Here is a 25,528-nt window from a genome sequence, read left to right as displayed (position 1 = left end):
ATCTGCCCCAGTGTCTCCATCATATTGCCCCAGTGTGTCCAGCATTCTGCCCCAGTGTCTCCAATATTGCCCCCAGTCTGTCCAGCAATCTGCCCCAGTGTGTCCAGCATTCTGCTTCAGTGTCTCCAGCATATTGCCCCCAGTGTGTCCAGCATATTGCCCCCAGTGTCCAGCATATTGCCCCAGTGTGTCCAGCATATTGCCCCAGTGTGTCCAGCATATTGTCCTTAGTGTGTCCAGCATATTGTCCCCAGTGTGTCCAGCAATCTGCCCCAGTGTGTCCAGCAATCTGCCCCAGTGTGTCCAGCATTCTGCCCCAGTGTGTCCAGCATTCTGCCCCAGTGTGTCCAGCATTCTGCCCCAGTGTCTCCAATATTGCCCCCAGTCTGTCCAGCAATCTGCCCCAGTGTCTCCAGCATATTGCCCCCAGTCTGTCCAGCATATTACCCGCAGTGCATGATCCAGCAATCTGCCCCAGTGTGTCCAGCATTCTGCCCCAGTGTCTCCAACATTGCCCCCAGTCTGTCCAGCAATCTGCCCCAGTGTCTCCTCTCCAGCATTGCCCCCAGTATGTCCAGCAATCTGGCCGTTCGCAAAGAAAAAAAAAGAACGAGTTCTCCTCACCTGACAGGCTGTGCGCTCCAGCGGCGAGCTCCCTCCAGCAGCTCGCAGTCGCCGACGACTGACAATGACATCAGACGCCGTCGACGTGTGTGCTGTGCCTGCAGCCGACTTCAGCTGCCAGCCTCCAATTGGCTGGCAGCTGTTGTTAACTATTGACATGCGGGCGCGTGCCCGCACGTCAATAGGTGAAGCTGCCGCAGCGCCGGTGGGGACCTGGTGAGCAGATGAGATGGGGCCCAATGCGGGCCCCCTCTCTGCCCACCGGGCCCATACGCCAGTCAGTGCAGTAATGCCCTGACTGGTGGTGGGCAATCTGAGCGGTAGCCGAGGGCCCCCCCACACCACTGGGCCCTGGGCTACCGCCCAGATTGACCCTATTATAATCCGCCCCTGCCTGGCATTGATGTCACTGGAATGGCTCTGACACTGGAAATGAGTACAGGCTGTTTTTATTTTACATGCGGGAATATAGAATAACATTAGTCCAAGTGTGTTAAATTAATAAAAAACTTGGCACTCAAGAGTTCTTTTTGAAAAATGAAGAAATAATTGTTCGTTTATTGGTGCAACCAGTTCAGTAATTGATGATGTATAAACGTTTTCGGTCACAAGACCTTCATCAGAAACATCATATATGAAACTGAAATACATAATTTACAGAGAACGCCATATGTTACACAATATGGATCACATACAGAGGACCAGTATATGCACACAAGTAAAACGAGATAAAAAATCAAATGGGTGCTGGTTCTAGAGAAGTATATAAATGACAAAATTAATAATGATAATAGAGGGTGACAACCGTGGCGGTTGGAACGAATCCAGACGTGCTGCGTGAGTCGTGGAATTTCTCAAGCTAAAGAAAAAGCTGTGAGCGTGGATAAGGAGAGAATACAAGGCATGGTATAACTACTGTATAAAATCACAAAATTGCACCTAAATGACCAACAAAGGATACTAAGTAGCAGGTGATGATGGGTGCTGGGCCGTGGTATTGGGGACGGAAGTGCACAGTGAGCACCTAAAAGAAGAAAGTAAGATCGTGAGTCTGTCAGACTATCCCAATCAAAACCATATAGCACAGTAACAGTATATACAAGTGAAAATGTATGTAGATATATCCGCAATAGAATGAATGTTGTCCAGACCTGCTGATACCACAGTGTAGAGAAAGGTGGACCTAGGCATGCCCCTGAGTTGACCCCTGACTGTATACCAGTATATGCATATCAATATAGTACCTGGAAGCAGGGCTGCAATAATGTATAGGCACAAAAGGCCTGCGTACAGGTGTTACCGGGCAGATGAACCTGAGGAATATGATGAGGGCAGATGATTATTGCCCACAAGAAAAACGCAGGATGTGGGTAATGGTAACCTGTATGGAGGGGTAGAACTAGTTACCTGGAGGCTCCTGGGGAGACTGTGAGGTGGGGCGCACTGGGGAAGCAAGGTCCCGCTGTAAAGGACTAGCGCTGGAAGAGAAATGCACAGTGGGAGATACCCCTTAGAAATGTGCATATAACAAAGAGGGAATGGAGAGAAAGGCCCCATGTATTTACCTTATGTATCCAGGTCCAGGGAACGCTGTGTAGCTGGAAGAACCAGAAGACGCTGTTTGCCAGCGTTACTTCCGGGTTTAAAAGCTCCTAGCAAGCAGGTCATGTGACCCGCCGCATCATAGACCATGTGACCGCAGCAGCAAGCTGCAGTTGCGCAGAGCTGATGAATGCTATGAGACAGGAGTAAGGGCTTTATTGCTATTGCGCCTGCGTGGATACTGCAGAGCTAAATGAATGATAGAAGGCAGGAGAGAGGGCAAGACTGCGCATGCGTGGATGCCATATAGGCAGCGATGGCATGCAATAGTGTGATGAAAACATGGACACTATGGTGAATGGCAGCAGGCATAGAGGTTTGCACAGGACTCATAATAAGGTGCCAATAGCAATAGCATGGTATGTGTAGATAAACTAGAGGAATAGCAGTGCATATCTACCACAAGTGGTGACACCGGTGCCCAGTGAGGTGTTAGCGATTCTAAGAGAAATAAAAGAAAACAGTATTAGACATGAATACATAATAAACTAAAAGGTACATATTACAGGAATGCAAATTACAAGAATACAAAAGAGCTCTAATACATTAGACAATTGGTATCATAAAAAAGCTGAGACATCATAGTCCCTATTGAGTCCCTTGGGTTCCAAGGTCTGCAGCGTGAAAATCCAAAAAGCCTCCCTTCTTTTGAGTATCTTAACACGGTTCTGGCCCCGCCTGGGGGGATCAATTTGCTCCAGAACCTGAAATCTGAGTTGGGAAATATTATGATTTTTTTCGACAAAATGGTGAGGGAGTGGGAGATGGGTCTTCTTACAACGAATGGTTGATTTGTGTTGGGACACCCTGTCCCGAACTGTTTGTGTGGTCTCTCCCACATAGGCCAGACCACACGGGCATTTGATGACGTATACTACAAATGAAGATTCACACGTATAGAAGCCACGGATGGGTATGGCCCTACCTGTGTGGGGATGAAACACTGAGGGGCCTTTCTGCACATGACTACACTGAAGACAATTGAGGCAGGGGAAAGTACCGCACTTTTGGGTTTGTAGGAAGGACTGCCTGGGAATGATAATGTCTGAGCCCACATCTGCTCTGACCAATCTGTCCTTAAGATTTTTAGCACGTCTGAAACAAGACAGGAAGGGTACTTTAAATTCTGGAATTTGTGGATAACTTTTTGAAAGTAAATTCCAATGTCTCCTAATAGTGGATTGTACCAGGCGAGAGAATGGATGAAAGGTCGTGACAAAAGGGATTCTTTTACATCCATCGGTAGATTTTCTAGATGTCAAATCTTGTTTGGCCTCTGTAAGGATCCCCTTTGGATAACCCCTAGCTGTAAACTTATGCTCCATTTCAATCAGTCTCACTCTCTTGGTATCCTCATTGGAAACAATCCTATTGACCCTAAGAAATTGTGACTTGGGGATGGAGTTTTTTATGGATGGAGGATGACAGCTGCTAAAGTGTAGTAGCCCATTCCTGTCAGTGGGTTTGGTAAATAAATCAATACCGAGGGAGCCCCCTCTGTCTCGAAAAATCAAAGTATCCAAGAAGCTGATCTTATTAGTATCGTGCTGGATGGTGAATTTGAGCTCAGGCCAGATGTGATTGATGTGGTCATCAAATAGTAAGAGTGACTCAAGGGGTCCATCCCATATGCAAAAGATGTCATCTATATATCTCCGCCAGATTTTACAGTGAGATATAAATAAGGGGTGGCTGTAGACGAAATCATTTTCGAAAGCTGCCATGTACGCGATAGCGTATGGAGGCGCCACGTGTGAGCCCATTGCTGTGCCCTGCTGTTGAACATAAAAAGTATCTTGGAACATGAAATAGTTCTCTGTGAGAACTAGATTCAGGAGATCGGCACAGAGGTGCCTGATTTTCATGTCCACCCTGGCTTCACTCAAAAGCCTATCAGTGGCTGCTAAGCCTTTTTCATGGACTATGGCCGTATATAGGCTATTAACATCCCAAGTTATAAGGAAGCATGTGGGGGGTAGTGGGCCCAGAGCTCTGATTGTTTGAATAAAGTCATTAGTATCCAGCAGGAAAGAACGGGTAGTTTTAACCAGTGGAGTGAGAATTTTTTCCAGCACAATAGCTAAAGGTGACAGGATGGAATCTGTTAGTGAAACAATTGGACGTCCCGGTGGTTTCACCAGTCGCTTGTGTATTTTGGGCAAAATGTAAAAAATTGGTGTGATCGGGTCTGTTTTGATTAGAAAATCCCTTATTTTATTATCAATAGTGCCCGCCTGGAAGTGATATTCCACCACTGGTTTGATTTTTTGGACTAACTGATTAAGTGGATTGTGGGTTACTTTTTTGTAAACTGATGTATCATGAAGTTGCCTAAAGACCTCCTCTAAATAATCAGATTTGTCCATAATCACTGTCGCCCCGCCCTTGTCTGCTGGTTTTATTATGAGTGAGTTATCCGATGTAAGTCGCTCCAAGGATAGCTTTTCTGACTGTGAGAGATTGTGTTGGAAATGAAATTTCCCCCGCTCCACATCTCGAGTGAATGTATGGATGTCTTTTTCCACTAGAGACACAAAGGTCTCCACTGGTGGATTTCCCCGTGGAGGCATGAAAGAACTGGAGGTTCGTAGTCCCAGCTTCCGAAGTTCAAGAAGGGGGACATCCCCCTCAGCTGGTAAAGTCAATGTGGGTGGTTTGTCCGAGAAGTGGACCCGTAGCCGAAGGTTCCGAAAAAACCTCTGTAGGTCCATATTTAGTTCAAAAGAATTAAACTTGTACATGGGGCTGAAGGATAGGCCCTTTTGAAGTAGTGACAACTGATGTGTGTCCAGATTCTTAGAAGATATGTTGATTACCAGTGGGAGATCCTTACCTGGGATCGGGTCGACATCTGGTTTCTGGAATCCCCTGCGGCATTGCCCCCCCCGCCTCGTCTTCCTCTTTGGCGACCGTGGCTGTTCCCTAAAAAAGAAAGGGAGGTAGAAGTGTTGGAAGTGCCAGGCCTGCTGTCGGTGGAGCCAGAAGAGCTGAGGGAGCTGTGTCGTCTGGTGGAACGCCGAGAATCTCGCCACTGGTAGACGCGGTTTTGAAGGTAATCCTCCGCATCCCTCAGGAACTTTGATCTTTTCTTCTTTTCTAATTCCACCCTGTGAGTGCGTAGTAGCTCTTGGTTTTTCTTTTTGAGTTCTTGATATTCCTCCTGGGGCATTGTGCTGGTAAGTTGGTTTTCGATGGCACATATTTGAGCGTTCACGGTGTCCAAATTCTTTTGTAAATAAGAGAGGGTTAATGTCATCAAATCTGCAGAGCACTTATTCAAAATATGTTCAAATTTATTACAATAGTCCTTGTCGTCCCGGAAGAATGTGGGTTGTAGAGAAACCCGCAATCCCCTCGGAATTCTTTGAACCCGAAGGTATTCAGCCAATGTAATAATGTGGAGCTCCAAATTAATAGCTCTTCTAGACTCACGTTCTAGGTCTCGGTTCTTTAATTCCTGGGTGGGAATTTGAAGAAAGTCGCTTGGTGCGGTCACTTTTGAAAGAATTTCCGCCACTTCTGTTGCGTTGAAGGAGAACGTCTCGCTAGACATTGTCCAGGGTGCACGTGTAAAGGAGGAGTCAGATACAAGAATTATACACGGCACTCGAGGCTCCTGGGTGGTGCTCAAGTAAGGTTTCCAACCCGTCAATAAATTAATAAAAAACTTGGCACTCAAGAGTTCTTTTTGAAAAATGAAGAAATAATTGTTCGTTTATTGGTGCAACCAGTTCAGTAATTGATGATGTATAAACGTTTTCAGTCACAAGACCTTCATCAGAAACATCATATATGAAACTGAAATACATAATTTACAGAGAACGCCATATGTTACACAATATGGATCACATACAGAGGACCAGTATATGCACACAAGTAAAACGAGATAAAAAATCAAATGGGTGCTGGTTCTAGAGAAGTATATAAATGACAAAATTAATAATGATAATAGAGGGTGACAACCGTGGCGGTTGGAACGAATCCAGACGTGCTGCGTGAGTCGTGGAATTTCTCAAGCTAAAGAAAAAGCTGTGAGCGTGGATAAGGAGAGAATACAAGGCATGGTATAACTACTGTATAAAATCACAAAATTGCACCTAAATGACCAACAAAGGATACTAAGTAGCAGGTGATGATGGGTGCTGGGCCGTGGTATTGGGGACGGAAGTGCACAGTGAGCACCTAAAAGAAGAAAGTAAGATCGTGAGTCTGTCAGACTATCCCAATCAAAACCATATAGCACAGTAACAGTATATACAAGTGAAAATGTATGTAGATATATCCGCAATAGAATGAATGTTGTCCAGACCTGCTGATACCACAGTGTAGAGAAAGGTGGACCTAGGCATGCCCCTGAGTTGACCCCTGACTGTATACCAGTATATGCATATCAATATAGTACCTGGAAGCAGGGCTGCAATAATGTATAGGCACAAAAGGCCTGCGTACAGGTGTTACCGGGCAGATGAACCTGAGGAATATGATGAGGGCAGATGATTATTGCCCACAAGAAAAACGCAGGATGTGGGTAATGGTAACCTGTATGGAGGGGTAGAACTAGTTACCTGGAGGCTCCTGGGGAGACTGTGAGGTGGGGCGCACTGGGGAAGCAAGGTCCCGCTGTAAAGGACTAGCGCTGGAAGAGAAATGCACAGTGGGAGATACCCCTTAGAAATGTGCATATAACAAAGAGGGAATGGAGAGAAAGGCCCCATGTATTTACCTTATGTATCCAGGTCCAGGGAACGCTGTGTAGCTGGAAGAACCAGAAGACGCTGTTTGCCAGCGTTACTTCCGGGTTTAAAAGCTCCTAGCAAGCAGGTCATGTGACCCGCCGCATCATAGACCATGTGACCGCAGCAGCAAGCTGCAGTTGCGCAGAGCTGATGAATGCTATGAGACAGGAGTAAGGGCTTTATTGCTATTGCGCCTGCGTGGATACTGCAGAGCTAAATGAATGATAGAAGGCAGGAGAGAGGGCAAGACTGCGCATGCGTGGATGCCATATAGGCAGCGATGGCATGCAATAGTGTGATGAAAACATGGACACTATGGTGAATGGCAGCAGGCATAGAGGTTTGCACAGGACTCATAATAAGGTGCCAATAGCAATAGCATGGTATGTGTAGATAAACTAGAGGAATAGCAGTGCATATCTACCACAAGTGGTGACACCGGTGCCCAGTGAGGTGTTAGCGATTCTAAGAGAAATAAAAGAAAACAGTATTAGTCCAAGTGTGATCCAATGTTTTTGTACTCGGATCGAAAATATGGTCATGTTTTCATACTCAGATCGAAAAATATGGTAATGTGCATGAGACCTAATACAGGAGCTTTTGAAGTGTGAGCAAGTCCAGATAACAGTTCCCTGTAGGTTGTAGAAATCACAAAAGTTTGTAGAGACTATGTGGCACCCCAGGAGTCCGGTTGCCACAGTGGCTTTGCCTCAGGGCGGGGGGGGGGGGGGTGATGACATGCCTGGAAGCAGGAGGGATCCCCTTAGCAGGTAATACAATCAGATTACAACACCTTTCCTGACTCCAGACCAGAAGGGGGAGCTCTAACACCTGTTTTAGGGGAACTTCCCTAGAAATTCTGGCCTGGAGGCGGAGTTAGTCAGTTCAGTGTGAGAGAGCAGACAGTAAAGGAGGAAGAGGCAAGAAGTGAGGAGAATCTAGAGGATAGGAGCTGCGACTGAGCTCACCCCAGGACACCAGACTGGACAATGGAGTCCATGTTTGTGAGGGAACTTCAGGCCCCGCAATCAAATCCGGAGAACAGGAGATTGCAGGTCTCCTGCCCCCAGCCGACACCTGAAGGCAGAGCAGCGTACGAGAGCCTGGAGTCACCACTTCGGAGTGACACCTGGAACAGGCTCAAGTTGCCTGCCATGCGGGTAGTGTTTCACTTAGTGGACAGACTGAGAGAGGGACTTCAGGAGCACTAAAAGTACCAAGCACCCAGAGAACAGCGCAGTAGGAAAGCCTCCAACCTCACCTGGCTAAGGGGACTCTGAATTGCTTCCAGGCTGCCCAGATCTCCATCACCAGCTGTGACTTGTGCCCCATGCTGCACCTTCAGCCTGAAATTAAAGGCAAAGAAACTGCAACCCTTGTGTCCTCTAGTTATTCCCGCACCCTCAGTCCTGGACCCTCAGTCATGCACCCCAACATCCACAATTCCCTTACAGAACTGCACAGATAGCCCTGGGGCTCCGCTGCACCTGTGGGGAGCAGAACCATCCCAGCTAAATCACCATCTGCCCCAGCGGTCTCCTTAAGCAACGTCGGCCATTTATAGCCGAACACCACAGGTGGCGTCACGAACAATCCTCCATTCTCTATACCAACTTTATTCCCATTTCCACCATCATCCATTATCTATTCCCTCATCACATTTATTGCGTGCTCAGGGCCACGGACCGGGTCACCGCTGCTGTGACCACCCATTTAAGAGCCGTGCGCGGTTCCAAGTACCCCACGGCCCTAGCGGGTGTTGCAATTACAGCTGACATAACTGGATGGTGGCAAACTCCAAAGCACATGGTAATGAAAAAAATAGCTTGTCAATGCTCAAACACACATTTGTGTAGAATTCAGCTTTAAACGGCCTTGGGTAATGATATTATTGACATTTTCTGGGCAATTCGTGAAATTCAAAAGGAGTAGAGCTCATCAAGACAAATACATAATGCCAATTCTCTTCAGAGAAATAAAAGAAGTGCTTCCAGCTTATAGTCTGACTGGGGGAACAACTAGGAGTATCAAAAAGTGGAAGAATACCACAGGCATCATGTACTTCAGTTTATATATATATATATATATATATATATATATATATATATATATATATGATTATTGAATCATATTACATTTTCCTCTAAATGAAAGGTGCACATTAGGAGAGTGCCATAAATAAATGTCTTGATAAATGCTCTCTGCCCTTTGTTTGCTGAACCCTGAGCTTGCTCACATGAGCTTATAAATTGGACAAGTGCAAATTGGTAAAAAATTGGATTGTGTGCAGACCAATGTTATTGTAACGATATTGCAGTAGGATTTCTATGGGCAATGGGCTCCTATCTTGTTCCTCAAGTTTGGGGAATCATAGGCTATCCCTGTCCCTTAGATTACCCATGATGGTGGGGATGTCAGACTCTCGTATCTTGCTATGCTACTATATCTGTTTCCTTCCCCCACCCAGCGAGGTATGGGACAGAAGCGTATGGAATAACACAAACCTGACAGACAAAGGAAAACAGACGGGATAAAATAAAACCACAATCATACAAATACACTCACAAAACAACCGAGTGGGAATCAAGGAAGGGATAGGTGGAACAAACCAAATGAAAAGAGGATTAGGAGAAACACACACAAACCCAAACCCATGCAGAAATCTCCTGTAAACAACTCTAACTGCCGGCTCCGAACTCTGAACTTTCCTTCAACGCCAAACCAGGAATTTGTAAGCTATCACTAGCAAAAAAAGAAGAAAGGAGGAGGGTTCTTAAACCTGCGGTAAGTAACCAACTCCAAAAAGCTGATACAAAAACACAGATAACTCCTGGAGTCCCAATAAACAACTGCTAACAGAACTATTAAGAAGAGTTCAGCCACCTCCCTAGTGTTCGGTTCGGTTAGTCGAACAGGGACGTGTTCAACGAACTGTTCGTCGAACGTTCGACGAACACCGTCGAACCCCATTGAAACCAATGGCAGGCAAACACAAACACATACAAACACATGGAAAACACATAGAAAACACTTTAAAAGATGTCCAAAAGCTGACAAACTGCTCAGAAGACACAACAAACACATGGAAAAGTCACAACTACATATAGTCATGCGAAAAGAAAAGAGGTGGAGGAGTAAAAGGAGGAGGAGACACAGATATAGGCATGTCATGCCCTTCTAAAATCAAGAAAGGCTGGAGTAAAAATCTAAACTCACTCTACCCACACCCAGACGTCTTGACAAAAAAAATAAAAAAAGAAATATCTTTAGGTAGAATGGTGGCGGGTCCATTCAGAACACTTTCCTTAGAAGATGTAGTGGTACCCCCATTGGGAGTTGTGCCAAAAAATGAACCCAACACATTCAGACTAATCCACCATTTGTCATATCCAAGGGGCAGGTCAGTAAACGACAACATCGACGCGGAACCAAGTACAGTACTATGTACTGTACCTCCTGTTCCTGTACTGTACAATCAGGCGGGTCAAGAAGATGGTAAGGGGCACCCTAATGGCCAAAACAGACATTGAGGGGGCGTTCCGGCTGCTTCTGTCAAGGAGCATACTACATAGATCGCTGTTTGCCCATGGGGTGCTCCATATCCTGCTCACTATTTGAGGCGTTTAGTTGCTTCCTCGAATGCGTCGTCATGGACGTTTGTAAGGTGGCACATATTATCCATTACCTTGACGACTTTTTATGCCTGGGCCTAAAAGATTGCCACAGTGTGAAAACACGCGGTAGTCCACCTGTGAGAAGGAGAGAGCTGGAGGGAGAGTGGACACCCCAGAGCTGAGGGGTTAGATTGAGAAAGAAAGAAGGCGGGGTAGCTTGCTTCATGGGTGGGGTACTCTGCTGAGTAGCAGAAATTGCTACTAGGCCTAAAAGGATTTCCTGGGCCAGATGCCATTACAAAATAGTAGTTAGGTAAACAGGTGGTGTAGCTTGCTTCATGGGTCGGGTACGCTGCTGAGTAGCACCAAATTCTACTAGGCGCAAAAGGATTTCCAGGGCTAGATGCCGTTACAAAATAGTAGTTAGGTAAACAGGCGGTGTAGCTTGCATCATGGGTGGGGTACGCTGCTGAGTAGCACTAAATTCTACTAGTATAGTAGTAAAGCACGGCACTCTGGGTATCTTGGAGGTGCTCAAGTTAGGTATCCAACCCGAAGTACATCAGCAATAATATACTTGGCACTCAGGAGAATTTTGTAGTGAAGTAAAACATCATTTATTCAGTGCATCCAGTTCAACATGAACGTTTTCGGTCCAAACATAGGACCTTCATCAGACAAGGTTTTTGAATACTGGAATACACAGTTTGTCTGTATGGGCCCACGAATGGTGCCAGTGTCAGACAGAATCCAGGAGGTGAAGTATCGCCTTATGCAGTAAATGAAAATGCGCTGCAGAGTGGCGAGGTAATCGCTGGTGCAGGGAGCGCTGATGCTGCTGCGGAGAATGGCGCCGTACTGCAGGGAGCCCTCCCGGAGATGCTGCTCATCCCATCTCCGGGAGGCCCAAAACTATTAACTGGATTACATGCAGTAAAAATTGAGATACACAGGCGGTATAGTTAGTTTCACAGGCGGGCTACTCTGCTGATGTGCAGACACTGCTACTAAGCCCAAAACGATTTACTGGGTTAGATGCAGTAAAAATTGAGGTACACAGGCGGTGTAGCTAGCTTCACAGGCGGGCTACTCAGATGACTATCAGACAATGCTACTAGCCCAAAAGGACTGGCTGAGCTAGATTACACCAAATACTGTGACTAATACTTGCACAGCACTGGCTCAGACCTGCCTGGCAAACAGTGCTATGAACTGCTGTAACTCAACCTGAAAAGGGCTGATATTACAACTAGTCCCGACTCCTCCCTACTCCCTAAACCTATCTCTCTGACAATTCGCTCCAAAAATTTGGCGATGGGGCAAATGGCTGGTTCTTATAGGGCAAGGACATGTGACATACACAGCCAATGACACATGCCCTTGCTTGTGTGCATCACATGCACATTGATGTGTGTGTTCGCACTGCTGATAGGCTGAGAGACTGCACCGCCCCTCTGTAAATGTGGGAAAGAAAAAAAAATGGAGATCGGCGTTATTTCAGCACAGATCTATCCCCCGCCCACTATACACTGAAACAGTCCATTAACAATGATAAACAGTTTCAATGTGCAAATCAAGCTAGGCTTTTAGTGAACGAACAGTTATTGAACAGAAACTTGAACAGCCGAATTTTAAGCAAATTGTTCGGGTTCGTCGAACGACTCGAACGCCGCCCAAAACAGCTCGAATTTGAAATTGGCGAACAGTTCGACTCGAACACCGCTCATCTCTACTATTAAGCTGTTATAACAACTGCAGGTGCATGTGTCACCAGAGGCTGCAATCGTTTTACCTCACTCCGTCTCAGTATTCCCATGACAGTAATTCAAAGATGCAGTGCAGATCTGCAATTTATTTCTCAGCTGTATTAAACGTGAGGAAAAAAATGGCAGCAAGCTGCGCGTTCACATGTACAGTGGGCATGGAAAGTATTCAGACCCCTTTAAATTTTTCACTCTTTCTTTCATTGCAGCCATTTGGTAAATTCAAAAAAGTTCATTTTTTCACAAAATAATGTACACCCTGCACTCTAAAATGTTTGCAAATTTAATAAAAAAGAAAAACTGAAATATCACATGGTCATAAATATTCAGACCCTTTGCTCAGACACTCATATTTAAGTCACATGATGTTCATTTCCTTGTGATCCTCCTTGAGATGGTTCTACTCCTACATTGGAGACCAGCTTGGTTTATTTCAACTGATAGAACTTGATTTGGAAAGGCAAACACCTGTCTTTATAAAACCTCACAGCTCACAGTGCATGTCAGACCAAATGAGAATCATGAGGTCAAAGGAACTGGCCAAGGAGCACAGAGACAGAATTGTGGCAAGGCACAGATCTGGCCAAGGTTACAACAGAATTTCTGCAGTACTCAAGGTTCAAAAGAGCACAGTGGCCTCCATAATCCTTAAATGGAAGAAGTTTGGGACCCAGGGATGCCACTAGGAATTTCGGGGCCCCATACTGGCAACATTTTCGGGCCCCCTTAAGACTCTGCCCAGGCTCCACTCCAGCCCCGCCTCCACCCCTTGAACTGTCCACTGCCCCACCGCAGTTCCCATCACCAGATCACACACATAGCCAGCAGATTTTGTTTTGGCCAAAAAAATCTGCCACAACGACAAGGTAGACTCTTTTGGCCGGGCCCTACTCTACTATAACTTATTAAACATTTGTTAAAATATGCAATACAATTTAGGCATATTTTTATTTATTTTTCAATTTTTTAAATGACCAATAATACCACATACAAGGGACAAATACCACAACACCATGACCAGACACCATATTATCACCACGTAGTGACCTATAATACTATCTACAAGGAACAAATACCACCACACCATGTGCAAACCACATATTACCATCACAGTGACCGAACAATATCACATACAAGGGACAAATACCACCACAGCATGTACAGACCACATATTACCTCCACATGGTGACCAACTACATACAAGGAACAAATACCAACACAACATGACCAGACCACATATTACCACCACAAAATGACTGAATAATAGCACGTACAAGGAACAAATACCACCACACCATGACCAGACCACATATTACCACCACATAGTGACCAAATAATAGCACATACAAGGAACAAATACCGCCACACCATGGCCAGACAACATATTACCACCACATTGTGACTGAATTGTACAATACTGATCATTAATAAAAAAAATACTATCACCATGAGTGCCATTATACACAGGAGCTCTGTACTTAGTATGCAGTGTCTGTGTACAGGTAATACAGTGGTCACCAGTGACATTATACACAGGAGCTCTGTATATAGTGTATAGTGTACATGGAATACAGGGATCACCAGTGACATTATACACAGGAGCTCTGTATATAGGGCACAGTGTACATGGAATACAGGGATCACCAGTGACATTATACACAGGAGCTCTGTATATAGTATACAGTGTACAGGTAACATACTGACTCACCAGTGACGTCTCTAGCTGAAGTCCTTCATCTTTTAATCCAGCGCAGACCGCCATCACTTCTTTCAGCCAGGACTCGTCTCTGCATAAAATAACACCGTTATCTGGAGAACCACTTCCAGAGCACATTTCCCACTTTTTCCCTTTCTTGTACACTACACATCTGAATACAGACGTTCACCCACCATTAATATATAATTGGTTATTATGCAACCCACCATTCCAAATATAACTCATAATCCGCCACTGTGCCCCCACTATCTGTACATAGCCACTTTCCCTATTTAATATATAAATTAATTAGCACCTGTACTCTTTCCCCCAGTTTATTTCCTGTCACATTATCCTCAATGACCCCACTATGTACCTCCCGCTCTAACCCTTACCCCGATTCAATATAGTTACATGCCCTTCTGCCTCAATTCATTGTCATGTCTTTTCTCTCTCCCACCCTCTATTCATTATCAACTGCTCTTCCCCACCCTCAAAATTTATTATTTGCTCTCCCCACCTTCAATACACCATTTGCTCTCCCCACCCCCACCTTCAATTCAATTGCTGTCCACCGTCCCTCACACTCACTTGATGTGCAGTCCCCATCACCCTCACTCCATCATTTGCAGTCCACCTTACTTTATCATTTAGTCCCCTATCCCTTCTTCACTTCATCTGCAGTCCCCCTTACTTCATCATTTGCAGCCCCCTATCATTTCATCATGTGCAGTACCCCCTCAAACACAATTTATCATCTGCAGTCTCCATCACTCCCACTTCATCATTTGCAGTCCCCATCATTTGCAATCCCCATCACCCCCAACTCATCATTTCCAGTCCCCATCACCCCTGCATCACTTGCAGTCCACATCACCTCCACTTCATCATTTGCAGTCCCCATGATCATTTGCAATCCTCATCACCCCCACATCCTCATTTGCAATCCCCATCACCCCAGCATCATCATTTTCAGTCCACATCACCCCTGCATCATCATTTGCAGTCCCCATCACCCCCGCATCATCATTTGCAGTCCCCATCACCCCCACATCATCATTTGCAGTCCCCATCACCCCCACATAATCATTTGCAGTCCCCATCACCCCCACTTCATCATTTGCAGTCCACCTTACTTCATTATTTAGTCCCCTATCCCCTTCACTTCATCTGCAGTCCCCCTTACTTCATCATTTGCAGCCCCCTATCATTTCATCATGTGTAGTACCCCCTCAAACACAATTCATCATCTGCAGTCTCCATCACTCCCACATCATCATTTGCAATCCCCATCACCACTGCATCATCATTTGCAGTCCCCATCACCCCCACATCATCATTTGCAATCCCCATCACCCGCACATCATCATTTGCAGCCACCATCACCTCTATATCATCATTTGCAGTCCCCATCACCCCCATTTCATTTGCAGTCCCCATCACCCCCACATCATCATTTGCAGTTCCCATCACCCCCACTTCATCATTTGTAGTCCCCATCACCCCACTTCATCATTTGCAGTAACCTATCCCCCTTCACTTCATCTGCAGTCCCCCTTACTTCATCATTTGCAGAGCCCTATCATTTCATCATGTGCAGTACCCCCTCAAACACACTTCATCATCTGTAGTCTCACTCCCCCCCACCTCACCCATTTAAAAAAACAAAAATGTTTTTTATACTTACCTCAGTCGTTCCTGGGGCATCTAGTGTTTTCAGCAGTGAAGCAGAAGCTAGAATGTATGGGCTGTAGTCAGGACCTGCAGGGATCCCATTCCTTCTAGCTACAGCCGAGCAGGAGCTGCGCAGCCGACTAGGTAAGATGGCCATGCACAGCTCCAAAAAGGCTCCTGGGCCCCAGCGCCGATGTGTACGCCGCAGTGCACAGTATTTTAGTGCACGATAGGGCCGATCAGTAGAAGCACAACAGTGGGGCCCTGATCTGCGGGCCCCTCTGTGTACTGCTGCTGACCGGGCCCCATACAGCAGTAAGGGCAGTAATGCCCTGATGGCAGCCCTGGCAGGAATTACCCAAAAGAAATGCGTAGAGCAAGCCAGGAAGGGGGAGAGATGGACAATAAGCCCCGCCCATCGGACCGGACAGAGCAGATTTACATACACTGTGGGAGGAATATAAACGGTATCTATGGATCATAGGTGGGGTATCAAAAGTACTGGTATAGTGCATAGGTGACACCAAATTTATTGATATTTTTACATGGTATCACAAAAAAGTGGTGACAGATTCCCTTTATGGGCTCCTTCTCACTTGCGAGAAATACGTCTGAGTCTCGCAGGTTAAAACCCTGCTCTGGCGCCGGCACTCCAGAGCGGAGCGTGCAGCCGCACAGCAATACATGGAACTGCACGCTCCACTCTGGAGTGCTGGCGCCAGAGCAGGGTTGTAACCTGCGAGACTCGGACGTATTTCTCGCAAGTGAGAAGGAGCCCTAAAGATGAGACTCTTCGAGGGCAATAATTGATGAACATGCACATGTTGTGTGCTGGCTTTAGGGTACAGAGCGCAGCACTCACCTGCCAGCATGGCCGATCTACAGTCACTCTACACTGATAGCACCACATATACCAGCACCCTGCAGGGGATCATTTATCAGGGGGGTCTATTAAACCAGGGGTCCAATGGGTATCTGCCAGGAGGGCTAATTATGACTTCGGGTCTGATCACACATACACTATAACCATAGGCAGGATAGGCTCACACACTTATTTATCAACAGGAAAATACATTTACTGTACACTATACATTTCTTACAACTTATACTACAGAAACACTATTACATATACAAGAATCATATATATATATTGTATTATATGTATCTATATATATAATTGTCTAAGGGTTTTTCTATCTGTCTGTCTGTCCTGGAAATCCCGCGTCTCTGATTGGTCGAGGCCGCCAGGCCTCGACCAATCAGCGACGGGCACAGCATGGCGACGATGATGTCATAAAGGTTGCCTCGACCAATCAGCGACGGGCACAGTCTGCCGCGAATTCGCCTCAACCAATCAGCGACGGGCACAGTATCGACGTAGATGTCTTAATGGTTGCCATGGCGACGATGATGTCACAAAGGTTGCCTTGACCAATCAGCGACGGGCACAGTCTGCCGCGAATTCTGGAATCATCATTGTCCATATACTACGGGGACATGCATATTCTAGAATACCCGATGCGTTAGAATCGGGCCACAATCTAGTATATATATATATATATATATATATATATATATATATATATATATATACTGTATATACACACACACACTATACATTGCATACAACATACACTACAGATACACTACTACATATAGAAGGTTCATCTGCAGTATACCCATACACACTCATTTACAAAGAAGAGAATACGTGTACTGTACACTACATATTACATGCTATCATACACTATTTTATATACTTACCTATGCTGCAGGGCCTTCACCACCTGCCCCATCATCCCAGGACAGCAGACAGCCAGGGCAGACATCAGTAGGAAGAATCCACAGCACAGCAGAAGACTATGAGCGGCTGCTTCCTCTTTCAGGGCAGACACTGTCACCTCCTCCCCTTCCTCTGGTCCCGACTGCGGCTGGTGATGGGAGTACAAGGAGACTTGTACACTGCAGTTTCCTCACCAGTATTTGTGTTAATAAGGGACAGTGTAGTGTAGGGCAGAGCTGGCAGGTTGTTCCCACAGGAATAGTGTGGGCTGGGGGTCCCTGCTGCAGCCCAGTGAGAACTTGAAGCCACTAGGAGGCAGCATCACAGAATTGCTGACCTTTCCTGGCTCCAATCTTTTGCTGCTGCTGTCATGTTCAGGAATTGGTGGAGGGTGAGAGAAGACGGAGGCGGAGCCAGTGCTGGAGGCGGCACCGAGCTCTGCACACTCAGTGCACAGGTCCTTGTGCATCACGTCTGCTGCAGTGAGTGCTGCCACATCAGACAGGAGCGATGCAGTCACCTCATAATGCCTCCAGACCAGCAGGAAAGTGCCACCCCTGTCCCTGGGGCCTGGTTATCTGGAGGAGAAGAGGTGGGGCCCGAAGTGTGTGAGACATGCTGCCAGCGTGTCTCAGTCAGTCCGGGCCCTCCCTCCTTGCCTCTGCTCACCGGGCCCCTTACACAAGTAAGGGTAGTAATGCCCTGATGGCGGCCCTGTCAGGGCTGCCACTAGGAAGTTTGGGGTCCCATACTGGCAAAATTTTCTGGGCCCCCTTGAGACTCTGCCCAGGATCCACCCCAGTCCCGCCACCACCTCGAACTGTCCACAGTCAAAAGATTTTTTAAGCCGCCACCATGACAAGGTAGACTCTTTTGGCCGGGCCCTACTCTACTATACTCTAACCTATTGAACATTTGTTAAAATATCCAATACAATTTAGGTATATTTTTATTTATTTTTCAATTTTTAAAATGACCAATAATATCACATACAAGGAACAAATACCACCACACCATGTACAGACCACATATTACCACCACATGGTGACCAATAATACCACATACAAGGAACAAATACCACCACACCATGACCAGACCACATATTACCACCACATAGTGACCAAATAATAGCACATACAAGGAACAAATACCGGCACACCATGGCCGGACAACATATTATCACCACATAGTGACTGAATACTACAATACTGATCAGTAATAAAAAAACCCACAATACTATTATCACCATGAGTGACAGTATACACAGGAGATCTGTACTTAGTATGAAATGTCTGTGTACATGTAATACAGTGATCACCGGTGACATTATACACAGGAGATCTGTATATAGTGTATAATGTAAAAGTAATAAAGTGATCACTGGTGACATTGTACACAGGACCACTGTATATAGTATACAGTGTATAGTGTCAGTGTACAGGTAACACACTGACTTGTTATCTGACATAACAACTGTATTATGTTTAAATAACCATCTATTTTGTAATACAAAGACAACAGTCAGATAAGCAAACATCATGGACCAATCGCAAACATCACTTTCCAAACTAAAGGCACCTATACATTACCACCAATTATTCATAACACAACCAAAGTGCCTACCCTTTCATACAACAACAAAACTCTAATCAAGGTTTGACACACTGTCTAATTCTTCGAGGTAGCACATAATACCTGATGTTGCAACTGTAATTTGGCAATGGCACCACGGCAATACAAAAAAATTGCACAATATACTTGTAACGGGGTCTACTGTGCTGTAGTACCTCTTTAGGTACCACCCCGTGTTTCAGGAGGTCCACTCTGCCTTGGCTGGATTCTGAATGAAGGACGCTGGCTGGAATTCCTTGGTTACATGGGTGCATATAAAATCTCACTGCTTCTCCACGTATTTCCGGTCTAACAACACTTTATTCACAGCACACAGAATATATAACACAGATACAGAGGGCAGGCCAATAGAAAAACAGCAGGCCAGACATACATTAAAATAGCCGCAGGTGGCCGGAGCCTGCCGATATTTACTGTGGGAATTTTAAAGGTGGGGGAGGTCAGAAGGAGAATATCTTGTCCAGAGGCGCAGCCTGTGGACTGATGCATTTCACATGGAACCTTGTTATGTTCTCAATGGCAAGAGAACATAGCATCAGCATATATAGGAACTAGCTCTTGGAAGATGGGAACTGAGCTGTGAACTGGAACAAAAATGCAAAAACAAACATGGACAAGAGTCCAACTTATCTAGTAGTTGTCTAGGAGCAGGAACAAGCACAGAGAGGCTTCTGATAACATTGTTGACCGGCAAGCAACTAACAGAGCAGCAAGGTTATATAGCGACTCCCACATCTTGATGGGAACAGGTGAACAGAGAAGATGACAACACCAGTTCAATTCCACCAGTAGCCACCGGGGGAGCCCAGAATCCAAATTCACAACAGTACCCCCCCCTCAAGGAGGGGGCACCGAACCCTCACCAGAACCACCAGGGCGATCAGGATGGGCCCTATGAAAGGCACGAACCAGATCAGAGGCATGAACATCAGATGCATTCACCCAAGAATTATCCTCCTGGCCGTATCCCTTCCACTTGACCAGATACTGGAGTCTCCGTCTGGAAACACGAGAGTCTAAGATTTTCTCCACAACGTACTCCAACTCACCCTCAACCAACACCGGAGCAGGAGGCTCAACGGAAGGCACAACCGGTACCTCATACCTGCGCAATAATGACCGATGAAAAACGTTATGAATAGAAAAGGATGCAGGGAGGTCCAAACGGAAGGAAACAGGGTTAAGAATCTCCAATATCTTATACGGGCCGATGAACCGAGGCTTAAACTTAGGAGAAGAGACCCTCATAGGGACAAAACGAGAAGACAACCACACCAAATCCCCAACACAAAGCCGAGGACCAACACGACGGTGGCGGTTGGCAAAAAGCTGAGTCTTCTCCTGGGACAACCTCAAATTGTCCACCACCTGCCCCCAGATCTGATGCAATCTCTCCACCACAGCATCCACTCCAGGACAATCCGAAGTTTCCACCTGACCAGAGGAAAATCGAGGATGAAACCCCGAATTACAGAAAAACGGGGACACCAAAGTGGCAGAGCTGGCCCGATTATTGAGAGCGAACTCCGCCAATGGCAAAAAAGCAACCCAATCATCCTGGTCAGCAGACACAAAACACCTCAGATATGTCTCCAGGGTCTGATTAGTCCGCTCGGTCTGGCCATTCGTCTGAGGATGGAAAGCGGACGAAAAAGATAAATCTATGCCCATCCTAGCACAGAATGCCCGCCAAAATCTAGACACGAATTGGGTCCCTCTGTCAGAAATGATATTCTCAGGAATACCATGCAAACGAACAACATTTTGAAAAAACAGAGGAACCAACTCGGAAGAAGAAGGCAACTTGGGCAGAGGAACCAAATGGACCATCTTAGAGAAACGGTCACACACCACCCAGATGACAGACATCTTCTGAGAAACAGGCAGATCCGAAATAAAATCCATCGAGATGTGCGTCCAAGGCCTCTTAGGAATAGGCAAGGGCAACAATAATCCACTAGCCCGAGAGCAACAAGGCTTGGCCCGAGCACAAACGTCACAAGACTGCACAAAGCCTCGCACATCTCGTGACAGGGAAGGCCACCAGAAGGACCTTGCCACCAAATCCCTGGTACCAAAAATGCCAGGATGACCTGCCAACGCAGAAGAATGAACCTCAGAGATGACTCTACTGGTCCAATCATCAGGAACAAACAGTTTATCAGGTGGGCAACGATCCGGTCTATCCGCCTGAAACTCCTGCAAGGCCCGCCGCAGGTCTGGAGAAACGGCTAACAATACCACTCCATCCTTAAGGATACCTGTGGGCTCAGAGTTACCAGGCGAGTCAGGCTCAAAACTCCTAGAAAGGGCATCCGCCTTAACATTCTTAGAACCCGGTAGGTATGACACCACAAAATTAAACCGAGAGAAAAATAATGACCAGCGCGCCTGTCTAGGATTCAGGCGCCTGGCGGTCTCAAGATAAATCAAGTTTTTGTGGTCAGTCAATACCACCACCTGATGTCTGGCCCCCTCAAGCCAATGGCGCCACTCCTCAAAAGCCCACTTCATGGCCAAAAGCTCCCGATTCCCAACATCATAATTCCGCTCAGCGGGCGAAAATTTACGGGAAAAGAAGGCACAAGGCCTCATCACGGAGCAGTCAGAACTTTTCTGCGACAACACTGCCCCAGCTCCGATCTCAGAAGCGTCGACCTCAACCTGAAAAGGTAGAGCAACATCAGGCTGACGCAACACAGGGGCAGAGGAAAAACGGCGCTTAAGCTCCCGAAAGGCCTCCACAGCGTCAGGGGACCAATCAGCAACATCAGCACCCTTCTTAGTCAAATCGGTCAATGGCTTAGCAATATCCGAAAAACCAGCAATAAATCGACGATAAAAGTTAGCAAAGCCCAAAAATTTCTGAAGACTCTTAAGAGAAGAGGGCTGCGTCCAATCACAAATAGCTTGAACCTTGACAGGATCCATTTCAATGGAAGAGGGAGAAAAAATATATCCCAAAAAGGAAATCCTCTGTACCCCAAAAACACACTTAGAACCCTTCACACACAAAGAATTAGACCGCAAAACCTGGAAAACCCTCCTGACTTGCTGGACATGAGAGTCCCAGTCATCCGAAAAAATCAGAATATCATCCAGATACACAATCATAAATTTATCCAAATAATCGCGAAAAATATCATGCATAAAGGACTGGAAAACTGACGGAGCATTTGAAAGACCAAAAGGCATCACTAAATACTCAAAGTGGCCCTCGGGCGTATTAAATGCGGTTTTCCACTCATCCCCCTGCCTGATTCGCACCAAATTATACGCCCCACGAAGGTCAATCTTAGAGAACCACTTGGCCCCCTTTATGCGAGCAAACAAATCAGTCAGCAACGGCAATGGGTATTGATATTTTACAGTGATTTTATTCAAAAGCCGATAATCGATACATGGTCTCAAAGAGCCGTCTTTTTTTGACACAAAGAAAAAAGCGGCTCCTAAGGGAGATGACGATGGACGAATATGTCCCTTTTCCAAGGACTCCTTTATATATTCTCGCATAGCAGCATGTTCAGGCACAGACAGATTAAATAAACGACCCTTTGGGTATTTACTACCCGGAATTAAATCTATGGCACAATCGCACTCTCGGTGCGGAGGTAATGAACCAAGCTTGGATTCTTCAAAGACGTCACGATAGTCAGACAGGAACTCAGGAATTTCAGAGGGAATAGATGATGAAATGGAAACCACAGGTACATCCCCATGAGCCCCCTTACATCCCCAGCTCAACACAGACATAGCTTTCCAGTCGAGGACTGGGTTGTGAGATTGCAGCCAAGGCAATCCTAGCACCAAATCATCATGTAGATTATGCAGCACCAGAAAGCGAATAATCTCCTGGTGATCCGGATTAATACGCATAGTTACTTGTGTCCAGTATTGTGGTTTATTATTAGCCAATGGGGTGGAGTCAATCCCCTTCAGAGGAATAAGAGTCTCCAAAGGCTCTAAATCATACCCACAGCGTTTGGCAAAGGACCAATCCATAAGACTCAAAGCGGCGCCAGAGTCGACATAGGCGTCCGTGGTAATAGATGACAAAGAGCAAATCAGGGTCACAGATAGAATAAACTTAGACGGTAAGGTGCAAATGGAAACAGATTTATCAAGCTTTTTAGTGCGCTTAGAGCATGCTGATATAACATGAGTAGAATCACCACAATAGAAACACAACCCATTTTTCCGTCTAAAATTCTGCCGCTCGCTTCGGGACAGAATTCTATCACACTGCATACTCTCTGGCGACTTCTCAGTGGACACCGCCAGATGGTGCACTGGTTTGCGCTCCCGCAAACGCCTATCGATCTGAATAGCCATTGTCATGGACTCATTCAGACCCGCAGGCACAGGGAACCCCACCATAACATCCTTAATGGCATCAGAGAGACCCTCTCTGAAAGTCGCCGCCAGGGCGCACTCATTCCACTGAGTAAGCACAGACCATTTACGGAATCTTTGACAGTAAATTTCCGCTTCATCTTGCCCCTGAGATAGGGACATCAAAGTTTTTTCTGCCTGAAGCTCCAAATGAGGTTCGTCATAAAGCAACCCCAAGGCCAGAAAAAAACGCATCCACATTGAGCAACGCAGGATCCCCTGGTGTCAATGAAAAAGCCCAGTCTTGAGGGTCGCCCCGGAGCAAGGAAATCACAATCCTGACCTGCTGTGCAGGGTCTCCGGCAGAGCGAAATTTCAGGGACAAAAATAATTTGCAATTATTTCGAAAATTCTGAAACCCAGATCTATTCCCCGAGAAAAATTCCGGCAAAGGAATTCTCGGCTCAGATACAGGTGCATGACAAACAAAATCTTGCAAATTTTGTACCTTCGTGGCGAGATTATTCAAACCTGCAGTTACACTCTGAAGATCCATTACAAACAGGTGGACACAGAGCCATTCAAAGATTAGAAAGAGAAAAAAAAAAAAAAAAATTCTCAGCAGACTTCTTATTTCTCTCCTTTCTCAGCCAAGGATTTTAACCCTTTAGTGGGCCGGTCAAACTGTTATGTTCTCAATGGCAAGAGAACATAGCATCAGCATATATAGGAACTAGCTCTTGGAAGATGGGAACTGAGCTGTGAACTGGAACAAAAATGCAAAAACAAACATGGACAAGAGTCCAACTTATCTAGTAGTTGTCTAGGAGCAGGAACAAGCACAGAGAGGCTTCTGATAACATTGTTGACCGGCAAGCAACTAACAGAGCAGCAAGGTTATATAGCGACTCCCACATCTTGATGGGAACAGGTGAACAGAGAAGATGACAACACCAGTTCAATTCCACCAGTAGCCACCGGGGGAGCCCAGAATCCAAATTCACAACAGAACCTATTATACATATACTGCATAACATATTCTTGGTGCTGGGGGGTTCCGTAACACGGCTCCCCTTTTCAGCGACGCGATCGGCATACACAGTCTGATCTTTAACGGATCGGTTTGGGGATGACCGAAGTTTATGGGGTTGGTACAAGTTCTGTTTGTCGACTTAGTCCATCGGCGTTACCGTTTTTTTTGCCGGGTCTGTAGTGGATGGTGAAATCCAGAGGTTGTAGGGCTAAACTCCACCGCAATAATCTGGCGTTGTCTCCGGAGACCCGATTAAGCCAGACTAGGGGATTATGGTCCGTTAGAAGGGAAAACTGTCGTCCATACAAATATGGTTGTAACTTTTTGAGTGCCCATACTATTGCCAGGCACTCCTTCTCGATGGCCGCATAGCTCACTTCACTGAGCAGTAGTTTCTGACTCAGGTAAGTTACCGGGTGTTCTTGGCCGTATGGCCCGACTTGGCTTAGTACTGCCCCCAATCCAAACATAGAAGCGTCCATGTGAACAAGGAAACGTTTAGTTGGATCGGGTGCGGCCAATACATCCATCACTGTTTTCTCATTGAGCTTACGATAGTCTACACAAAACCGTGTAGTCCCATCCTTCTTGGGCACTAACACTACGGGGGATGCCCAGGGACTATCTGGCTCTTCAATGACCCCTAAACGCAACATCTCTTGTATCTCTTGTCGCATCCCTTCTTGTACAGACTCAGGGACGCGGAAGGGGGGTTGTCGCAGGGGGGTCGGATCCTGGGTCTCAACCTTGTGTTGTGCCAGGCGAGTGTACCCTGGTCTCCCTGATAACATCCTCTGTTGCTGCCTCAACGCCTCTGCCTGCTGTCTCTTCCCGGGGACCTAGGTCTTCACCCAAGTGTACCTGGTCCCATGTTTTAGACTGAGTCCTTTCCCCTAAAACATCAGGCAAGGGAAGACTGGCTAAATCCTCTGCTTTAGGTGCACAGATGGCCACTACCTCTTCAGGGCGCTCCCTTTAGGGCTTCAGCATATTCACGTGGAACATGCGGATAACCCTGGGGTCGACACAATCGGCGACA

The 25,528-nt window shown here is 46.2% G+C and overlaps 1 protein-coding gene and 1 long non-coding RNA gene across 7 annotated transcripts; both read right to left on the bottom strand.

Annotated features, from left to right (window-relative positions):
* Nucleotides 1–1,125: 1,125 nt before the first annotated feature.
* LOC143786019 (uncharacterized) lies at nt 1,126–5,980 on the bottom strand. Of its 5 annotated transcripts, XR_013218209.1 has the most exons (6): nt 5,659–5,980; nt 5,060–5,452; nt 2,627–2,667; nt 1,586–1,648; nt 1,430–1,495; nt 1,126–1,264 (listed from the first exon to the last, which is right to left on the bottom strand). XR_013218209.1 is itself a non-coding variant. In XM_077275196.1 (5 exons), exons 1-5 carry the CDS (start codon nt 5,777–5,779, stop codon nt 1,484–1,486), a joined length of 630 nt encoding a protein of 209 aa, XP_077131311.1. In that variant the 5' UTR covers nt 5,780–5,980; the 3' UTR covers nt 1,126–1,483. The 5 variants fall into 5 exon arrangements, 1 of the variants encoding a protein (XP_077131311.1); XR_013218205.1 differs by having other exon boundaries at nt 5,060–5,980; XR_013218212.1 differs by lacking the exons at nt 2,627–2,667; nt 5,060–5,452; nt 5,659–5,980 and adding exons at nt 1,869–1,937; nt 2,032–2,102; nt 2,190–2,610 and having other exon boundaries at nt 1,126–1,495.
* Nucleotides 5,981–5,998: 18 nt separating this feature from the next.
* LOC143786010 (uncharacterized) lies at nt 5,999–7,305 on the bottom strand. Of its 2 annotated transcripts, XR_013218200.1 has the most exons (5): nt 6,950–7,305; nt 6,792–6,862; nt 6,629–6,697; nt 6,346–6,408; nt 5,999–6,255 (listed from the first exon to the last, which is right to left on the bottom strand). It is a non-coding gene; the product is annotated as an uncharacterized LOC143786010 (long non-coding RNA). The 2 variants fall into 2 exon arrangements; XR_013218201.1 differs by lacking the exon at nt 6,629–6,697 and having other exon boundaries at nt 6,950–7,301.
* Nucleotides 7,306–25,528: the final 18,223 nt, after the last annotated feature.

The sequence above is a fragment of the Ranitomeya variabilis genome, chromosome 1 (assembly GCF_051348905.1).
Source record: "Ranitomeya variabilis isolate aRanVar5 chromosome 1, aRanVar5.hap1, whole genome shotgun sequence".
NCBI lineage: Eukaryota > Metazoa > Chordata > Amphibia > Anura > Dendrobatidae > Ranitomeya > Ranitomeya variabilis.
The sequence above is the reverse complement of the archived record's forward strand: the minus strand, read 5'-3'. Positions and strand labels throughout refer to the sequence as shown.